Source organism: Herpailurus yagouaroundi, unplaced genomic scaffold (assembly GCF_014898765.1).
Source record: "Herpailurus yagouaroundi ecotype Mexico unplaced genomic scaffold, PumYag 159, whole genome shotgun sequence".
Lineage (NCBI taxonomy): Eukaryota > Metazoa > Chordata > Mammalia > Carnivora > Felidae > Herpailurus > Herpailurus yagouaroundi.
This window is the reverse complement of record NW_024412400.1, coordinates 62,279,841-62,296,277: the sequence shown is the minus strand read 5'-3', so window position 1 is coordinate 62,296,277 and position 16,437 is coordinate 62,279,841. Positions and strand designations below refer to the sequence as shown.

The 16,437-nt window shown below is 38.8% G+C and overlaps 1 protein-coding gene across 3 annotated transcripts in view; it reads right to left on the bottom strand.

Annotated features, from left to right (window-relative positions):
• The window catches only part of LOC121033961 (uncharacterized), a 180,609-nt gene that overhangs the window by 28,227 nt on the left and 135,945 nt on the right, over positions 1-16,437 (bottom strand). For all 3 annotated transcript variants that reach the window (XM_040480689.1, XM_040480690.1, XM_040480688.1), the window contains exon 10: positions 4,289-4,378. In XM_040480689.1, the coding sequence (XP_040336623.1) occupies positions 4,289-4,378 (90 nt within the window). The remainder of the gene's footprint in view (positions 1-4,288; positions 4,379-16,437) is intronic.

Here is a 16,437-nt window from a genome sequence, read left to right as displayed (position 1 = left end):
CAAAACCAGGAACAAAACCATGGTGTCCTTAGGATGAGTTCTAAGGTATTTCCTACTCTCTCAGAGCTTCTTCTTAGGAGGTGAAGGCCATGAGGGAAGGAAAGGGTGGGTGGGGGGGGGTTGGAAATTAAGAAGGGGGTGGGCCACACCATAAGAGCCTTTGGATACTGAAGCCAACCGAGGGTTGATGGGGGGGTGGGGTAGAGGAGAAAGTGGGTGATGGGCATTGAGGACGGCGCTTGTTGGGATGAGCACTGGGTGTTGTAAGGAAACCAATTTGTCAATAAATTATATTAAAAAAAAAGAGAGAGAGAGAGAGAGAGAGGGACCTCAGTACTACACAATATCGAAGAGGCTGCAAAGCTGCTCAACAGGCAAAGTTGTGGTTTAACTTACTAGGTAGGAAAATCAGCCTGGAAAATTTTATGTTGCAAATTTCTTGTTTACCTTATTTACTAATTAGCCATCCAGAACACTGGATGAACTGGTCAAACCAGTCAGAAGTATTTTAGTTCTTCCTAGCTGAAATTATTCTGGGCAATCAAATGACCACAAAACTCTCTGGGGTGATTTTTATGTAGATTTAAGCTGATTCCCATATTAAAGCTACACTCTACTGTTTAAATTAACCAGGAATATACTCAAGAATAAGAATGAATCAACAGTGACTATTTTTTAGTTAGGTAGAATTTATATTACTTTGATCATGAAGATGTAAGCTGAATATAAGATTCTGGAAGGGGAAAAATCATATTTTTGGTTTGTTGTATTCCCAAACACTTGATTGATTTTTATTAAAAATTGAGTAGTCAGCTTTGCTAAGATTCTAGTTGAGCAAAGTCATTACAGAGACAAGTTGGTTAACTCTGACCACCTCATAAACACTACACCTCACATAATTTTACTACATGGTAAACTTTCTAATAGTACTTTTTGCTTCTAAGAAATAACAACTTCTTGGGGCGACTGAGTGGCTCAGTTGGTTAAGCATCCAATTCGGCGCAGGTCACAATCTCACAGTTCGTGGGTTCGAGCCCCATGCCGGGCTGTGTGCTGACCCCTCAGAGCCTGGAGCCTGCTTCAGATTCTGTGTCTCCCTCTCTCTCTGCCCCTCCCCGGGTTGTGCTCTGTCTCTTTCTCAAAAATAAATAAACATTAAAAAAACTTTTTTTTGAAAAGAAATAAGAACCTCTTCAAGGTGACTTCTGAAAGGTGATTCCTATCTTTACTTTTCCCACTAAATTTAAAGATAAATGAGATGTCAACTAGAGAATTTAATGAGTTTGTCTTCATTTCATTATCCCATCTACAACCTTATATAAGTATTTTCTGTGAACAATGTATCTGGCTGGCAAACAGTTTATGAGGTGGCATATAGAATTCAAGCATACATATAAGCAAATGCAATGAACTGACTTTTTGTTTGGAAGTTCATGACTGCCTTAGCATTTGGCATGATGCAGAGTAACTTCTTGTGGGAAGACCCTGCCTAGCCTGGCAAATAGATACGTTGTGCAGTCGCAAGATCACAGTCTCTCCACCGTGACAGTTACAAACGCCAAGGTCATCAATGCCAGCACAGTGTCCCCCACAAGTTACATAAGCATAAGCAGAAAAGTGTTTTCTATCGTCGAAACAAATATCCACCATCCTGCTAGTTGAAAAAGAGAGAACAGCCGATGGCTCTCATGATGGGGAAAGAAGTGTCTTCAAATTTCATCTAATACTTCATTTCTCACAAATTGGGACTGACCTTCAATGGCTTATGACAGCATATTTTGCTCAGGTCTTTATCAAAGGCCTGGTGATAGATCAGCTGTCATGTACCCGTTCCTCAGGATGTCTTTGTATTAAACTAATGGTCCAGCAGAGCAGCCAGTCTGACAGGCAGGTTATTTATTTGCAATCCGGTAAAAGAACTGACAACTTCATTGTTTTAATTGTTCATTTTTCATGGGCTGATGCATTAGCTCACCCGAACCTTTGTGCCTTAGTCAGAGAATAAACATATGGGAGTAAGGGCATCAGAATGACTGGGTCCATCTTAAAGTTCAAGAAGCCAGGGAGAGTCTTGGTGATGGCTGTGATTACCAGGGTCCCACAAGCATTTGGGGATTTTTTTTTTTTGTTTTTGGTCTTATCTCTGTCCTGCATCTCTTTCCTCTCTTTCAGGAAGACCTATGAAGTCAGCTACTGATCTGATTGTTTCTTGAAACAATGTTCCTTGTTCTCACAGACTTGCCAGAGGAGAAAGACTGGAGTGGGCCTAGAGTCTCCTGTCTCAGACTGGGGACTGCCAGCCAGAGGGCCTCAGACTTCAGCTTATCAAGATATTGAGAGGAGACACAGCTCAGGTCAGAGGCTCTCAGAATCACCAGGAAGGTTTCTGCTAAATAAACATAGACTGGCCTCATTCTGTGAGGTTTGATTCTAGTTCAGTGACTGTTTGGTGAGGACTAGGTACGTATATTTCTAAAATTCTAGGATCCTGGCAAAGAGCCATTGAAGGAGAATTTAGAGCCACACCCTCAATTTACAGATAAGGTATCTAATAACATTGAATCATTTGCCCAAGGTCATAGCTGTTTGGCGGCAGGACTGAAACCAGAACTGAGAGGTCCCGACCCTCAGATCAATGCTCTTTTCATTTTCTACATCACATATCATTCCCCAGGAGCTATTTGAGAGACATTTGGAGGAAGTTCTACCAATAGCTTCTGCACATGCTAATGTGTCAGGGCACAATATGGAGGTGATCATTTTTACTGAAGGCTCATCTCAAATGCTGGTCTTCAGAGAGCAGAGGACATTTCCAGAGCCCAGTTACAAGCATGAAGGGGATTCCTATTAAGGTACTTGGTCCCAAATTATATTATTACTTTACTATTTTTCCTTCACACTAAATTGAGAGTGCCTCTAGGGCAGAGGCAATGTTTTATTATTTTCAATGTGCCTCACATCTCACATAAACCAAGAACCTAGAAGGTACTCAATAAATCCTTGATGAATAAAAGAAAGAAGGAAGGAAGGAAGGAAGGAAGGAAGGAAGGAAGGAAGGAAGGAAGGAAAGCTTCTGTAGCCCAATATATGTAACTGTGTAAAAGGCTGAGCCTACCCAAAAGGAGAACACTGGCTCCCCATGTGGCATGTTTATATATTCATTGGCTTATTAAAAAAAATATTCAACATTTACAATTGTTTACAGGGCCCTGTGCTTGGTAATTATGATATAAAATTAAATAAGACTAGTATCTATTTTCAAGAACCCAACAGACTAATTTAGGAAGATGTGAAAAATTGATACAGAATAATATGGCAAGTGCTCCAAACATGTTTAAAAAAAGCCTAAAGCACCTGAAAGAAAATAGCTTAACCCTATCATGAGGGACTCAGTGTGTCCTCAGAGAGGTGGCGTTAGAATTGGGCCTAAAAGAATGAATAGAAATTTCTTAGAAGAGAATGAATGAATAAAGTCTTTTATTAAAAGTGATTGGTACCTTTGCTTCATGGCTAGAGGGCAGGGTTTAGGAACAAGTATGATGTCAAAGATTTGTGTTGGCCCTTAAAAGTGTTTTTTTAATATCACATTGAAGGCTCAATCTGGTGCTCATAGACGACCACAGAAACATCACGATTAGACTGTTGACAGTGTGCATGTTGGATTAGAGAACGGGAGCCCAATTGGGGGCCATTGAAGGCATCCTGAGAGACAAGAATATGAATTAGAGGGGTGCCTGGGTGGCACAGTTGTTTGAATGGCTGACCTCGGCTCACGACATGATCTCACGGTTCATGGGTTTGTGGGTTTGAGCGCCATATCAGGCTTTGCACTGACATTGCAGAGCCTGCTTTGGACTCTCTGTCTCCCTCTCTTGCCCTGCCCCTCCCACCTTTCTCGTGCTCCCTCTCTCTCAAAAATAAATACAATTAAAAATAAAAAAAAGAATCTGAATTAGAGATCTGAAAAAAGAATGGCGATGAGGGGGAGAAAAGATTTTATTTATTTATTTATTTATTTATTTGAGGAGGAGAGTACTGGATGGCAGATTGTTTAAGAGACCAGAGAGAAGGCTCTGCTTGTAAACATTTCTTTTATTGTTTGTTGTTTGTTTGTTTGTTTTTGCCATACGGTGTCTCTCGTCCAGAATGGCCTCATATTCTCACATTCCAATTACAAATGGGTTAAAAAACATGAAGACATTGACTTGAGAAGGCCACAGCAGATAAGCAAATCTGAAGCAGCATGCAGCCATTCTTACACCGTTGATAACAGGCCTTTTCAGCTTACCTTGGCAATCACAGTACTGGCTGGAGAGGGCAGGCTGCCAGGGCAGTGGCATTGTAAGAGCTGTAGACTGGATGCACCAGGGGCTCCAGGCTGCAAAGCAGCATGAGCATGTGGATCAGAAGAGAGAGATGATCTTAAGACAATGGGACTGGGATAGGTCCTGGAAGCAAGTTCCACCCGGGTCATTTCTTTTAGGCTTGCTTTCTGAGTATATGCTCATATGGAGCACACTCCCTAAGGAAACATTCAGAGTATTTCAGTTTGAAGTCAAAGTGATGATGTTCCTTGTTGGAATGGACACCTTATATACCACTGGCAACATGGTATCCCACTAGGACATTGATGGTGGTTGCCACCCTTTCATGGAACTTGGTAGTTGCCATCTACCCGATGTGTGGATCATATTAATTAATAGCTAGCAACAACATTTCGTCTTCATCAGTGCTCCAGATAAAAGCCAAACAATAAATCACAATTCTAGAACTTCAACATTTCAATTCAATGCTGGTGGATTATGTTAAGACCCACAGAAGAAATAAATCAATTCCAAAAACCAAGAGTTAATTTTTTCATGCCTGGTTTTCAATGTTCTCATGTGTTTTCTTCAGCTACTAAAAGGTGAAAATAAATAGCACAGTTACAATTGTGGATTGTTGTTCGGAGACTCTAACCTCCAGTGGATGTTCGGAATGCAGAAACTCAAGCTGAAAAAGAGAAAGAAGTTTGTAGAAATAGGAGAAGGTAAGAATCACCAGATAGCAAGTATGAGAAATGAGTGTCGTGGAGGCCTGAGGAAAGGGTCATGTTTAAAGAGCTGACATTTTCTGAGTACCTAAAATGTGCCAGACCTGCTCTAAGCCCTCCACCTGTATCATCTCCTTTAATGACTGAAACAATGTGAGGAAACAACTATTGTTATTTTCATTTTGTCGAGAAAACTAAGGAAGCTAAGGTGAAGTCATTTACCCAGAGCTTGCACAGCCCGAGTCAGCATTGATAATTCAGTACCATTCTCTTAAACATGACATTATTCTTCTTCCCAGGAGTTACTGCATTAACAGGGTAATATGAACATGTACTACTAGTTTATGGGTTCTTACAGAAGGACCTCATTTCACAGAATCAGGATAGTATAGTGAGAAAAATCTGGACTGAGCACTGGGAGTTACCAATTCCTACCCATGTGGCTCTGAGAAAGTCACCTCGTCTCTGAAGTTCATATTGTATTTTGTCACTTCCATAGCTCTATTTAGTTTTAAATTTCAAGTAATTGTTATTATTAAAGTGGTCAGTAAAACATCTCAAATGATGGAAATCTAGTACATTCTATTTTAGCATGCAGGTATATAAACTGGCTATGCTATATTCAAAACCACAGTAACTTATAAGAAAGATCAGATCCTATAATTTTCTGTTCCTCTATGAAACAATTAGATATTAAGTTTGAGATGCGATGTCACCAATCATGACTCTTCTCAAGATCCGTGGTATGCATGTCCAATTTACGGAGTTAGTGGATTGTAACAATTATGCATGATGTAAGTATTTCCCTTTGTAACGGTAAGGAAAGGTGTTAGTATTAGCCACTTAGAACTCACAGTGGATGATGAGCGCTATGGTGATTGGACAAAGAGGGGGCACTGACATAGTAAGCAGGAAACCCTGGAATCCAAAAGACTTGAGTGTTCATGCTTCCACTCACGTGTGTTAATACCCCCTTAAGTGCATATACAAGAGAAAGTTTGTAGAATCCAGGGGCAGCATAATTAATAGTAATTATTTCCTTTTTTTTTTTTTTTTTCAGATTTGCTACCAGAAGAGAGACAATTCCTTTTTGACTATTACCTTAGAGGGTTAATTTTGGGAATCCGTGTAAAATGAATCCCCAGTGAAAATTCTCTTCATATCATAATTAAGGCCAATGAACAAAAACAAATGATACTCAAATATAGTCATGAAACTTCTGCATCAGTGATCAGCTCAAACCCTGACCTGACAAACAGACGTCTACGTGGCTTTCCCGAATATTAGTCCCCTTTTATCACTATAGAAAAAATAAAGCTTCAAAAACAGAAACATAAGGGAAGCATATGCTACTTTGGATGATAAAATAAAATGAAAATAACTGTAGTAGAGTAACTACATTCTTGTCAGCTCAAATCATAAAATCATTGCTTTTAGGTCGTGGCTCGTGAAAACAAATTCCTTTTCTTAACACCAGTATTTTACAGACAGATACCAATACTCACTCATAAATTTCTACTAACATTTTCATGCACCCAATTTGCAGTATTAATTCAATGCTTACTATGTGGCAGCCACTTAGCTTACTTAGAAAAAACTCAAAGTTGATCAGATCTCAGAGTTTTCTTTATTTCAAAGTCATCATTTTGTCTGAATTCCTGATGAATAAGAACAACAAGACGTTTGAAGAAAATTGGCCCCTAACTTTTGTGAATTTTCATCTCAACTTCAACTATGTTAACTGCCAACTCTCCAAAACAAACTCCAATTCAATTAGTAATAAAATATTGCAACTCTCTGTGAAGCTCTTTCTCTTCCTAATGGCAGTTTATTTGATCCAAAGTAAAGGACTGAAATGAACTACTTCCTTGTATCACTCTGTCCTTACATATTGTCCTGAATAAGCCACATTCCTTCTTAATAATTTGAAAGCATTTTCATTCGTGCCCTGGGAATGACTAGAAGAGCTTTTAATATTATTAAGTCTAGATCAAATCAATCCAGTCTAAATAGGGCATGGGACTAATGCTTCTTTAACCACTCCTCCTTCTGACCAATTATTCACAACTATATTGGTGGCCTTGTTAGAAAATCCTTGACATCTATGACCAGAGGTTCCAGGCACAGGCCACTTTCATACATTTTCCTGACAACCTTTGAACCGAGCTGCCAAGCGAAAGCTTACCATAGTCTTAAAATCCAAATGGTGATTCATTGTTTGCAAACAGAGAGACAGATTACCATTGTTAACTTGACCTTAGCCTCTAACTCCAAGTCAAAACTGTTTGAAAACATGGGCATCTTAACTAGAGCAAGACATAAATCAAATTACCCTCAACACCACAAAGAAATAAATGGTTGGCATCTTAGGAACTGTAAAGTGCCGTGGGTTTTCCTTGGAAGGTGAAGTTGGGACCGATGACAAAATACCCCATTACTTAATTGAGTTTAATAAAATATGGAGGAACAAACTTTGCCATGGTTTCAAGTAGTTTGATGGATAAGTAGGGTAATTCCGAGAGCTTGCTAACTGCACGGTTCCTGGGAATGAAGTTTTTCTAAGGTTATGATTGAGACCACAAACGGGGACTATCCAGTAACATGGATAATGTTGTCTTAATTTCCTTGCTGCAGCCAAATCAAATTAATGGATGATATGGTTTTAATGGGTTTACTTGTAGGATTTAGTGCAAGGCAGGAGTAGAGAGAGGGAGTGAAAAGGCTGCCACAGGGAGACAAGGGGGAAAGAATTTGTTCCCGAAAAGACAATTTTGGTAAGTGAAGGAGGTGTAGTGAGGTGAGGCAAGAGCTAAGGCCAGGCCAAACATGACCATCAAGTAAGAATTTTATGAGCATGGTAAATCTCATCATGTCACAAGTCAGACTGCAATTTTATTAAATGTTGGTTGAACTGAGTTGAGGCAGTGTGTGTCCACAACTGAGGAAAAGGAAGACTTGGAAGTTCAAATAATAACAGATCATTATTGCTTTTGGTATATGACACTAACTCTGCTTTTTCCAGTGAGTTTTAACTAGAAACTAGAGGTCACAAATAACATGAATATATAATTTTTAATGCTTATAGTACCCAGTTTTTAAAGCCAAGCTAAATTAAAACTAAATGTTGAAGATGTCTAATATTAATGAGATAGCGCCAATCCTAATATTTTAGAAGTTCATCTTTATCATTTACTTTCTGCTTTGGATCTGGGAGGGGAGAGAACTCTGTATAACAGTCTAGAAATGTGTGACAATTCAATTGCTTTTGATATCTCTATAAAGGTACCTATTTTGCAAAACAAAATCTTTTCGAAAACTGTTCTAGAAAAAAAAAGCACTTTTCTACACAAACAGCACATAAGTTCTTCAGAGGATTCTACCCAGAATGCTCGGTGATTCAGTGTTGCCAACAAAAGATGATACATCCCAGAAGCGCTAGAGATATTTTTCCTTTTAATAGTTTGCCAAAGTGTAAGCTCTTGTGAAATCTGAAGGTTTTCAACATTGGCACAAGCTAGTTATTTAGAAACATATAAGCATATCTTTGGGTCTCTGGAGAATGCAACTTAATAGAAAGTGGCATACATGTGCACCTGTGGATGCTAACAGCATGGGTACGAAGCTAAAATACTGGCAGGACACATACTCACCCAAGGATACAAAATTCCTGTACCTCTTCCTGTCACCTAATCAACCTGCTGTCAAAAGGGCTGGTTGAAACATGAAACATTCAATAACTCACCTGGTTATTTTGCCTACACTAACTGGTCTGATTTTTTTCCTCTTGAATTAATTGAGTTCATCACCTGTGTTTGTGTTTGGGAATTGAGGTTATACCATCTTCAAGGACTGGAAATGTACAGCTTCTTTTCCACAATAACAATTTAATGTTTTGAAAGGAGCTACTTTCACGACTCAACACTAAAGTATAAGAAACACATTTGGGTATATGTTCATTAACTAGAATTTTATTCATTTTATTTTTTTATTTTTATTTCTTAAGTTTACTTATTTATTTTGAGAAAGAGAAAGAGAGAGTGCAAGTAGGGGAGGGGCAGAAGAGAAGGAGAGAGAGAATCCCAAGCAGGCTTCACGCTGCCAGCCCCCATGTGGGGCTTGAACCCACAAAACTGCCAGATCATGACCTGAGCCAAAACCAAGAATCAGAAGCTTAACCGACTGAGCTAGCCAGGCGCCCAGAATTTTATTCATTTTAAATGGTTGGAATCTATTTGACAAAAAAAAAAAAAAAAATAAAAAAAAAAAAAAAAAAAAAGAAAGGTTAAAAGGTCCAAGTGTGATGCTCCAAGGGGTATGGCGTATGTGGTAGAATTGCTCTGTCTACTCCCATAGTTTCCTTTGGCCCCATTCAATCAAGGAGGCATCAGGAGGTCCCTGAGATAGACTGATGTGTAACACATGAGGTGACAATGCAACCCTAAAATGTCCATGTGGACAAGCTGAAAATGACCAATAACAAATCAACTTTACTCTCTCCCTTCTTTCCTTCCCTCCCTCCATCCCTCCCTTCCTTCCTTCCTTCCTGCCTTCCTGCCTTCCTGCCTTCCTACCTTCAGACCTTCCTGCCTTCCATCCTTCCATCATTCCTTCCTCTTCCTCTCTACCTCTCTCTCTCACTTTTTATTTTTCTTTCTCTCTTTCCCACATAGCTTCTGTTTCTCTGTACTGCTCCAGTGCCTGGTAAATGAACCAACACTGTTTCTAGGCAGCTGGACATAAACTTTTCAACCACTAGAAAACGTCTTCATATTTTAAAAATAGTTTCCCCAATTATATTGAACAGTGTTTGACCCTCTGTCAAATTATTTCTTACCTGTCTAATACAGAGCATGGGAAATTTTATGCACAATGTCTGTTATGGAGAATATACAACAATTTCAAAATATTCATGTCAAAGGTTATTATACACAACTGATAAGAAATTACTACACACCTGGAATTTTATAATCCAAAATCACATTTTCAACACAGAAAGTTACAGCAGAAGGCAGAAATAAATTCAAGTTTATGTATATAATTCCTTTTCCTTTCTGGTTTGTATAAATGTGTTTTTATTAAATTATTATTTCTTAAAATAACATTAACACTCCCATATATTTATGGGAATTCGTCCCATATATTTAACTCATTTCTCTCTCACACAAAAAGCCATACCCATGCACATAACTAATTCATTTTTCCTGATTCATATGTATTTTTCTTTTCTAACAACACAGTATTTTTTCAGGTTTATAAATTGGCAGCTAACAAAAACAATTCTGCCCCATTTCACCAACTTTATTTCAAATATATTAGTTAATAACTAAAAATGGAATACATAAGACTGTAAAAACTTAGAGACGTCAAAATAAGAAATTATAGAGATACTTAAGTCATCTGATTCTTCTTGGTTGGAGTAGGAAACAGAAGGAGGGAGCTGTTTCCTCAATTAGTACCAGCCAGAGTCCAACAAAATCCCATCCCCAGTAAAGCTGAAATTTGGGTTTAAAAACATTCTATTCTAAAGCTTGAAGACTGGTTAACCAAAACTAAACCAAACCACACGTGTGCACGCACACACACACACACACACACACACACGCACACAGGAATAGAGCAAACCACTAAATCGAAAGAAATAGCGATACTCCTAGTGCACCTAATGGTTCCTTGCCATTTTTTTTTTCTACATCTGAAATTTCATATTTACACAGAGCCAAAGATGCTCCATATAAGTAGGCCCAGAAACCACGTATAAAGTGTTCTATGCTTGAAAATACATCTCCCGCCCACTATTCCCTAAATTATCCCTTTGAGAGAAACTCTCCTTTGAGTCTCTGAATGTTCTCTATTTATATGCACCCTCCACACCCTGGAAGACATATTCAACTAACATTGAAGTTCAGAATCTCTCCCTTCCTGTGTAGATTACTGGGATAAAGCTAAACACAGCTAGGTGGAGGGTGGAAGACTGAAAGTACTCAGATGGGGAAAATATGGCAGGGGGTGGGGAAGGGAAGTAGACAAGCCTTGCCTGCTTTGCAATTTTCCAAGGTGGGCTTGTCTCTGGAGGGGATATTTTTGGGTCATGGAAGATATATATGGCTATCACCAAAAGAACCAGTTTTCTGTCGGTGGAAAATGAACAAAACTGGTACAACAAACTGGCCAACTTTTGTTGCAATTATTTTCAATCTGATACTTGGGTGTATATTTAACCTAGTAATAAAAATATTTTGTTAGGGCAAAAATACTTGACATTTCAATTCTGGGCATTTTTGTTCTTTGCTAAAAAACAAGAGGAAAGGGAGGTGTTGCAGTTCAAAATGAAGAGAAAAGAATGGGCAAATTATGCTAGATAGTCTCTAAGGAAAAGGGAGAGAAACAAGCTGAGAAACTTCAAGATTTCTCGCCGAAGTTCTTTAACCTGGAGATCATAACAGTGATAAAGCAGAAAGAACACTGTTCACGAATTCATTCCTATGTATTCATCTCTCCTCTATTCCTTCTCATCTCTCATGTCTGCCTACTTTATTTGACAGAATTTTCTTTGTATTTATTTCCTTAATGTTTATATATTTATTTTTGAGAGAGAGACAGAGACGGAGACAGAAACAGAGAGAGACAGAGCACAAGCAGGGGAGGGGCAGAGAGAGGGAGACACAGAATCCGAAACAGGCTCCAGGCTCCGAGCTGTCAGCACAGAGCCTGACGCAGGGCTCAAACCCACGGACTGTGAGATCATGACCTGAGCCCAAGTCGGACGCTTAACCGACTGAGCCACCCAGGTGCCCCAAATTTTACAGAATTTTCTCACAAGATTTTTCCAAATGATATTGAAGTATTGTGGAAAATGCGAAATATTTATTTAGATACAGCAGTAGTATTATTATCACCAGTTTCTGGTTTATGGAAACCATTTTTTTCTGTAACTATTAACAACTGGTCATTCTGCTGTCATCTTCTGATAAAAATCTGTGTAACAATTTCCACAAATGGTTTTTTTTTTTCAATTGTCAATTTAATTCACTGGTTGAAGTTATCATAAACCTAAACATTTTAAAAACTACTGTCAAGATACTACTTTTCCTTTGACAGACTGGCAAAGGTTATAAGGTTTGACATACCCACCGTTTGCCAGTGTTAGGGCCAAAAGCCATCTTCATACACAGGGTGAATATAAATCAGTGACAGTTTTGTTGTGGTGGTTGTCGGTTTTGGAGATAGACACCACTTGCAACATCTATTAAGGTTTTAACTAAATAATTGGGATGGCTGGGTGGCTCAGTAGGTTAAGCGTCCGACTTGGGCTCAGGTCATGATCTCACAGTTCGTGGGTTCGAGCCCCACATCAGGCTCAGTGCTGACAGCTCGGAGCTGGAGCCTGCTTTGGATTTTGTGTTTCCCTCTCTCTCTGCCTTCCCTGCTCATGTTCTCTCTCTCCCTCTCTCAAAAATAAACACTAAAAGAAATTTTTTAAAAAGATTTTAAGTAAATAAACCCTGCAATTATGCAGCTAGGAGGTTTAGCTTACAGAGGAACTCCCAGATCTGTGGGTAAAAAAAATAAAAATAAAAAATAAAAATACAAGAATGCTCACCACAGCATTTTTTTAAATATAAAAAAAATTAAAACAATCTGAATGTCCATTTTTATGGGATTTAGTAAACAAATCATTTTAAAGGTTTACAAAGGAATATTCTGAAGCCATAGGGAAGAAAAGTCAGATATGTGTCAACTGGTAGGAAAAGATGCCTAAAATATCTAGTTTAATAAATAAACAAGTAAGCAAGACGCAAAAATAATGTTTGTCACAAATATACTGGTGTAAAAACAACAACGACAACAAAAACAAAGAAAAAAAACCCTGAGGGGTGAGTTCAGTGAAGCTTTTCAAACTCTACACACTTCTGCACTGTTATTTAAAAAAATACTTTTAATTTTCATATATTTATCATATACATGATATATAAAACAATGAATTTGAGAGAAAAATAATAACACTGTAACATTCACCTTTTTTTTTTTCTTTTGAGCCCTGGCCCAAACCCCACACAGGAAAGAGGGAGCCAAGGCCCTCTAGTGGAGAATCGCAACAATGCATCTCTCTTAATCCCATTCTAAAGAAATCTCAACGTCGTAATTCATTTATGGGTAGACTCAACTAAAATTTTGTGTAGGTATTATCACAAAACACATAAAATTCAATACCCTTGAATTCAACTCTCACTTTAGCAATTCTGGAAACATCCTCTGATAAAATTTTAATTTATGATGCATTTTCTGTGTGCAACAGAAGCCTGCCTACTTAGTGGCATGTCATGGGAAAAGTCTGAGCGTGTCCGTCTGCTGATAAAATATATTTGCTAGCATAGATGCCTCAGTTACAGGAAAGGCTGACTTCTAATTAACTGCAAAAGCTTGTTACTAATTAAAAACCAATCATTGCGTATGCCAATCTCTAAAGTGGGATCTATGTAGGCAGCTGTCACCTCAAAACTGAATCACCGTATGTGAATAATAAAGGGGCTTATTTTCATGGGCTAATCTAAAACATTTCTAACAAGAGAAACTATTTCCAAACTATAGATGGCTGTGTCAACCGCCAAATTCCCTCGGTCCTGTGGAAGGCATGCGGAGTTTCCTGTCAACTTGAGCTCTGAAGCAGAAAAGTCTCCAACCCAACCACTGGGCTTGCTCCGTATTAAGCATTGGCTACCTTGGAAATGTACCGTCTCTCAGTGTAAAACTCCCCAAAGGGCAATTCAAATCACATTTAGAATTTCCTATTTACATTGCAACAGCCATGGCAGAAGTCTGAATGTCACAGTACAAATCTGGCACCGAAGGCAGAGTGTGCTCAGCGGATTCGGTTTCAAAATTCACTTCACATGAGCATGTTTTCATCAAGCAAAGGGGGGAGGGGTGTCATGGGATAATTTCGTGTTAGGAACTCTGGTCTTAACTCTTTATCATCTTGAACGAGTAAACTAGTGTTTTGCCCTTGCAAGGAAAGAATTTACCAGACTGCTTTGCATAGTAACCTTGTCTTTTAAATGCGTATATGGAAATGCTGTCAAGGGAAGACAGGCCACTATTATTTCCAGTTAAATTTCCTATGTGACAAAGGGAAATTTAGTGAGAACAACCTAGCAAACAGAGGCAATTCCTGAAGAGGCAAATTATTTTCTAGAGAAGTAATGAAGGTCACTATTTTTTTTTTTCCTCAAGCTGTGTCCATGCCATGGGGAAATGTACTGGGACACCATTTTTATCTTCTGGTTTCTTTTTTTTTTTTTAGTATATGGATTTATAGGGGTAGATTTTTCAAAATGAATATTCAAATGCAATTTTTAAATTTATTTTGAGAGAGAGAGAGCGAACAAGTGGGGTAGGGACAGAGAGAGAGGAAGAGAGAATCCTAAGCAGGCTCTGCACTGTCAGCACAGAGCCTGATGTGGAGCTCAAACTCACAAACTGTGAGACTGTGACCTGAGCCAAAATCAAGAGCCGGACGTTCAAGTTCAACCGACTGAGCCACCTAGGCACCCTAATCAAATCTAATTTTAAACAAACTTTGTTTTGTATACTTTGTTTTGCTTTTTTTTTTTTTTGGTTGTTATAGTGATCTATCTGCGAGGAGAAAATGTTTATTTCAACAGAACACAGTCACACGCATGCATACCGTCTTCGTCTCCAGATTCCAAATCCATCCAACTGAGGTGAACTTGAAAGAGTTCCTCCAGACAGAGCTGGAAGGTGAACCTGGCAGTGAGTAGTATCACTTCCCATCACCATTTAGCGATGGGGCAGTTGAGTTCACATCCACAAGTTTCCCTAGTTCAGACGTGAACATTTATTTGCAGTAAATGATGATATGCCTAGCAACTTATTACAATCGAACACTGAAATAATTTATTCTGTCCTGTCTATCTTGAAGTTAGTTTAAAAAAATAAAGTGTACTTAAAGGCAACATGCATTACCATAGACTTCTAGGCTCAGAGGAAGAAAAAAAAGACTCACTATTTGGTCTTTACATAGTTAGGTAAAAAATAACATAAGCATCCCTTGGCTAAGGCTGCCTTTGAAAATTCCTGAATTGGAGACATAAGTGCTGCTTTAATTTGCAAACGGATAGAACTCATTTGGGGTTGGGACTGCGTGTGTTACCAGCACATGAAGCACAAGAATTGACAAATATACTTGAAGACAATAGACCCATCACCCTACAGAGTGTTCTCACTCAGGTAGAGGAAAATTTGTGATTCACAGTCCACTGGGGTAGACATTTTTTCTCTTTCAAAATTTTAAATCTGTTAGAACACTTTGAACCAGTCACTTGCTCTGGGTTTCAATAATATGTTAGCATATCGGATTAGCATATTTGACTGAAACTACACTTGTCTAGAGAACGAGGATAAATCTTCCTAGAGACTGAAAATTCATTGCATAAATTGTTTCTTTTCAAGGGCCAAAACGAACAGGAAAAGAGAAAAAAAACACAGCTCTTGTTATATGTCAGCTTCAAAGATAGAAGCTGAATACTTTCGAAGTTATGTACATTAGAATAATTTTTTAAATTTTTTTTAACATTTATTTATTTTTGAGAGAGAGAGAGACAGTGAGAGGGGGAGGGACAGAGAGAGAAACAGAATCCGAAGCAGGTTCCAGGTTCCGAGCTCTCAGCACAGAGCCTGATGTGGGTCTCAAACTCACGAACTGTGAGATCGTGACCTGAGCCAAAGTCAGACACTTAACTGACTGAGCCATTCAGTGCCCCGGCATTAAACTAATTTTTAAAACCTTATCATGGCTGGGAGCACCTGAGTGGTTCAGTCAGTAAGCGTCTGGCTCTTGATTTCGGCTCAGGTCATGATCTCACAGTTCATGAGATCGAGCCACTTTGGGGCTCGGTGCTGACAGTGCAGAGCCTGCTTGCGATTCTCTCTCTCCGTCTCTCTTTGTCCCTTCCTTGCTTGCTCTGTGTCTCTCTCAAAATCAGTAAACTTAAATAAAAAAAAAAAATCTTAACGTGGTTTTATGTACTATTCAGTGCCATCTTGTTTTAATCCTCATTGCCATCTAGTTAAGAGAAATTCTCCAGCCCTACCGTACATGGTGGACCCAATAGTATAATAAAGCAATTGGGGACTTTCAGTTGGACAGATTTAATTCTATTTTAGCTTCCCCAAATGGCGATGACAATACTTTCCACACGTTGTGGTGTCAGGTATTAGAGATAACATTTAAACAACAGCTGGCCCAGGGCCTGGCATAGAGCGGGCAACAGTAGCAATGAGCAGCTTTACTCCCGAGTGGCAAGTGGGTAAGCTAAGGGACAGAAGTCAAAGGCAACAGCCCAGGCCTTCCAGAGGAAACATGTAAAACTCATGAAACGCACCCT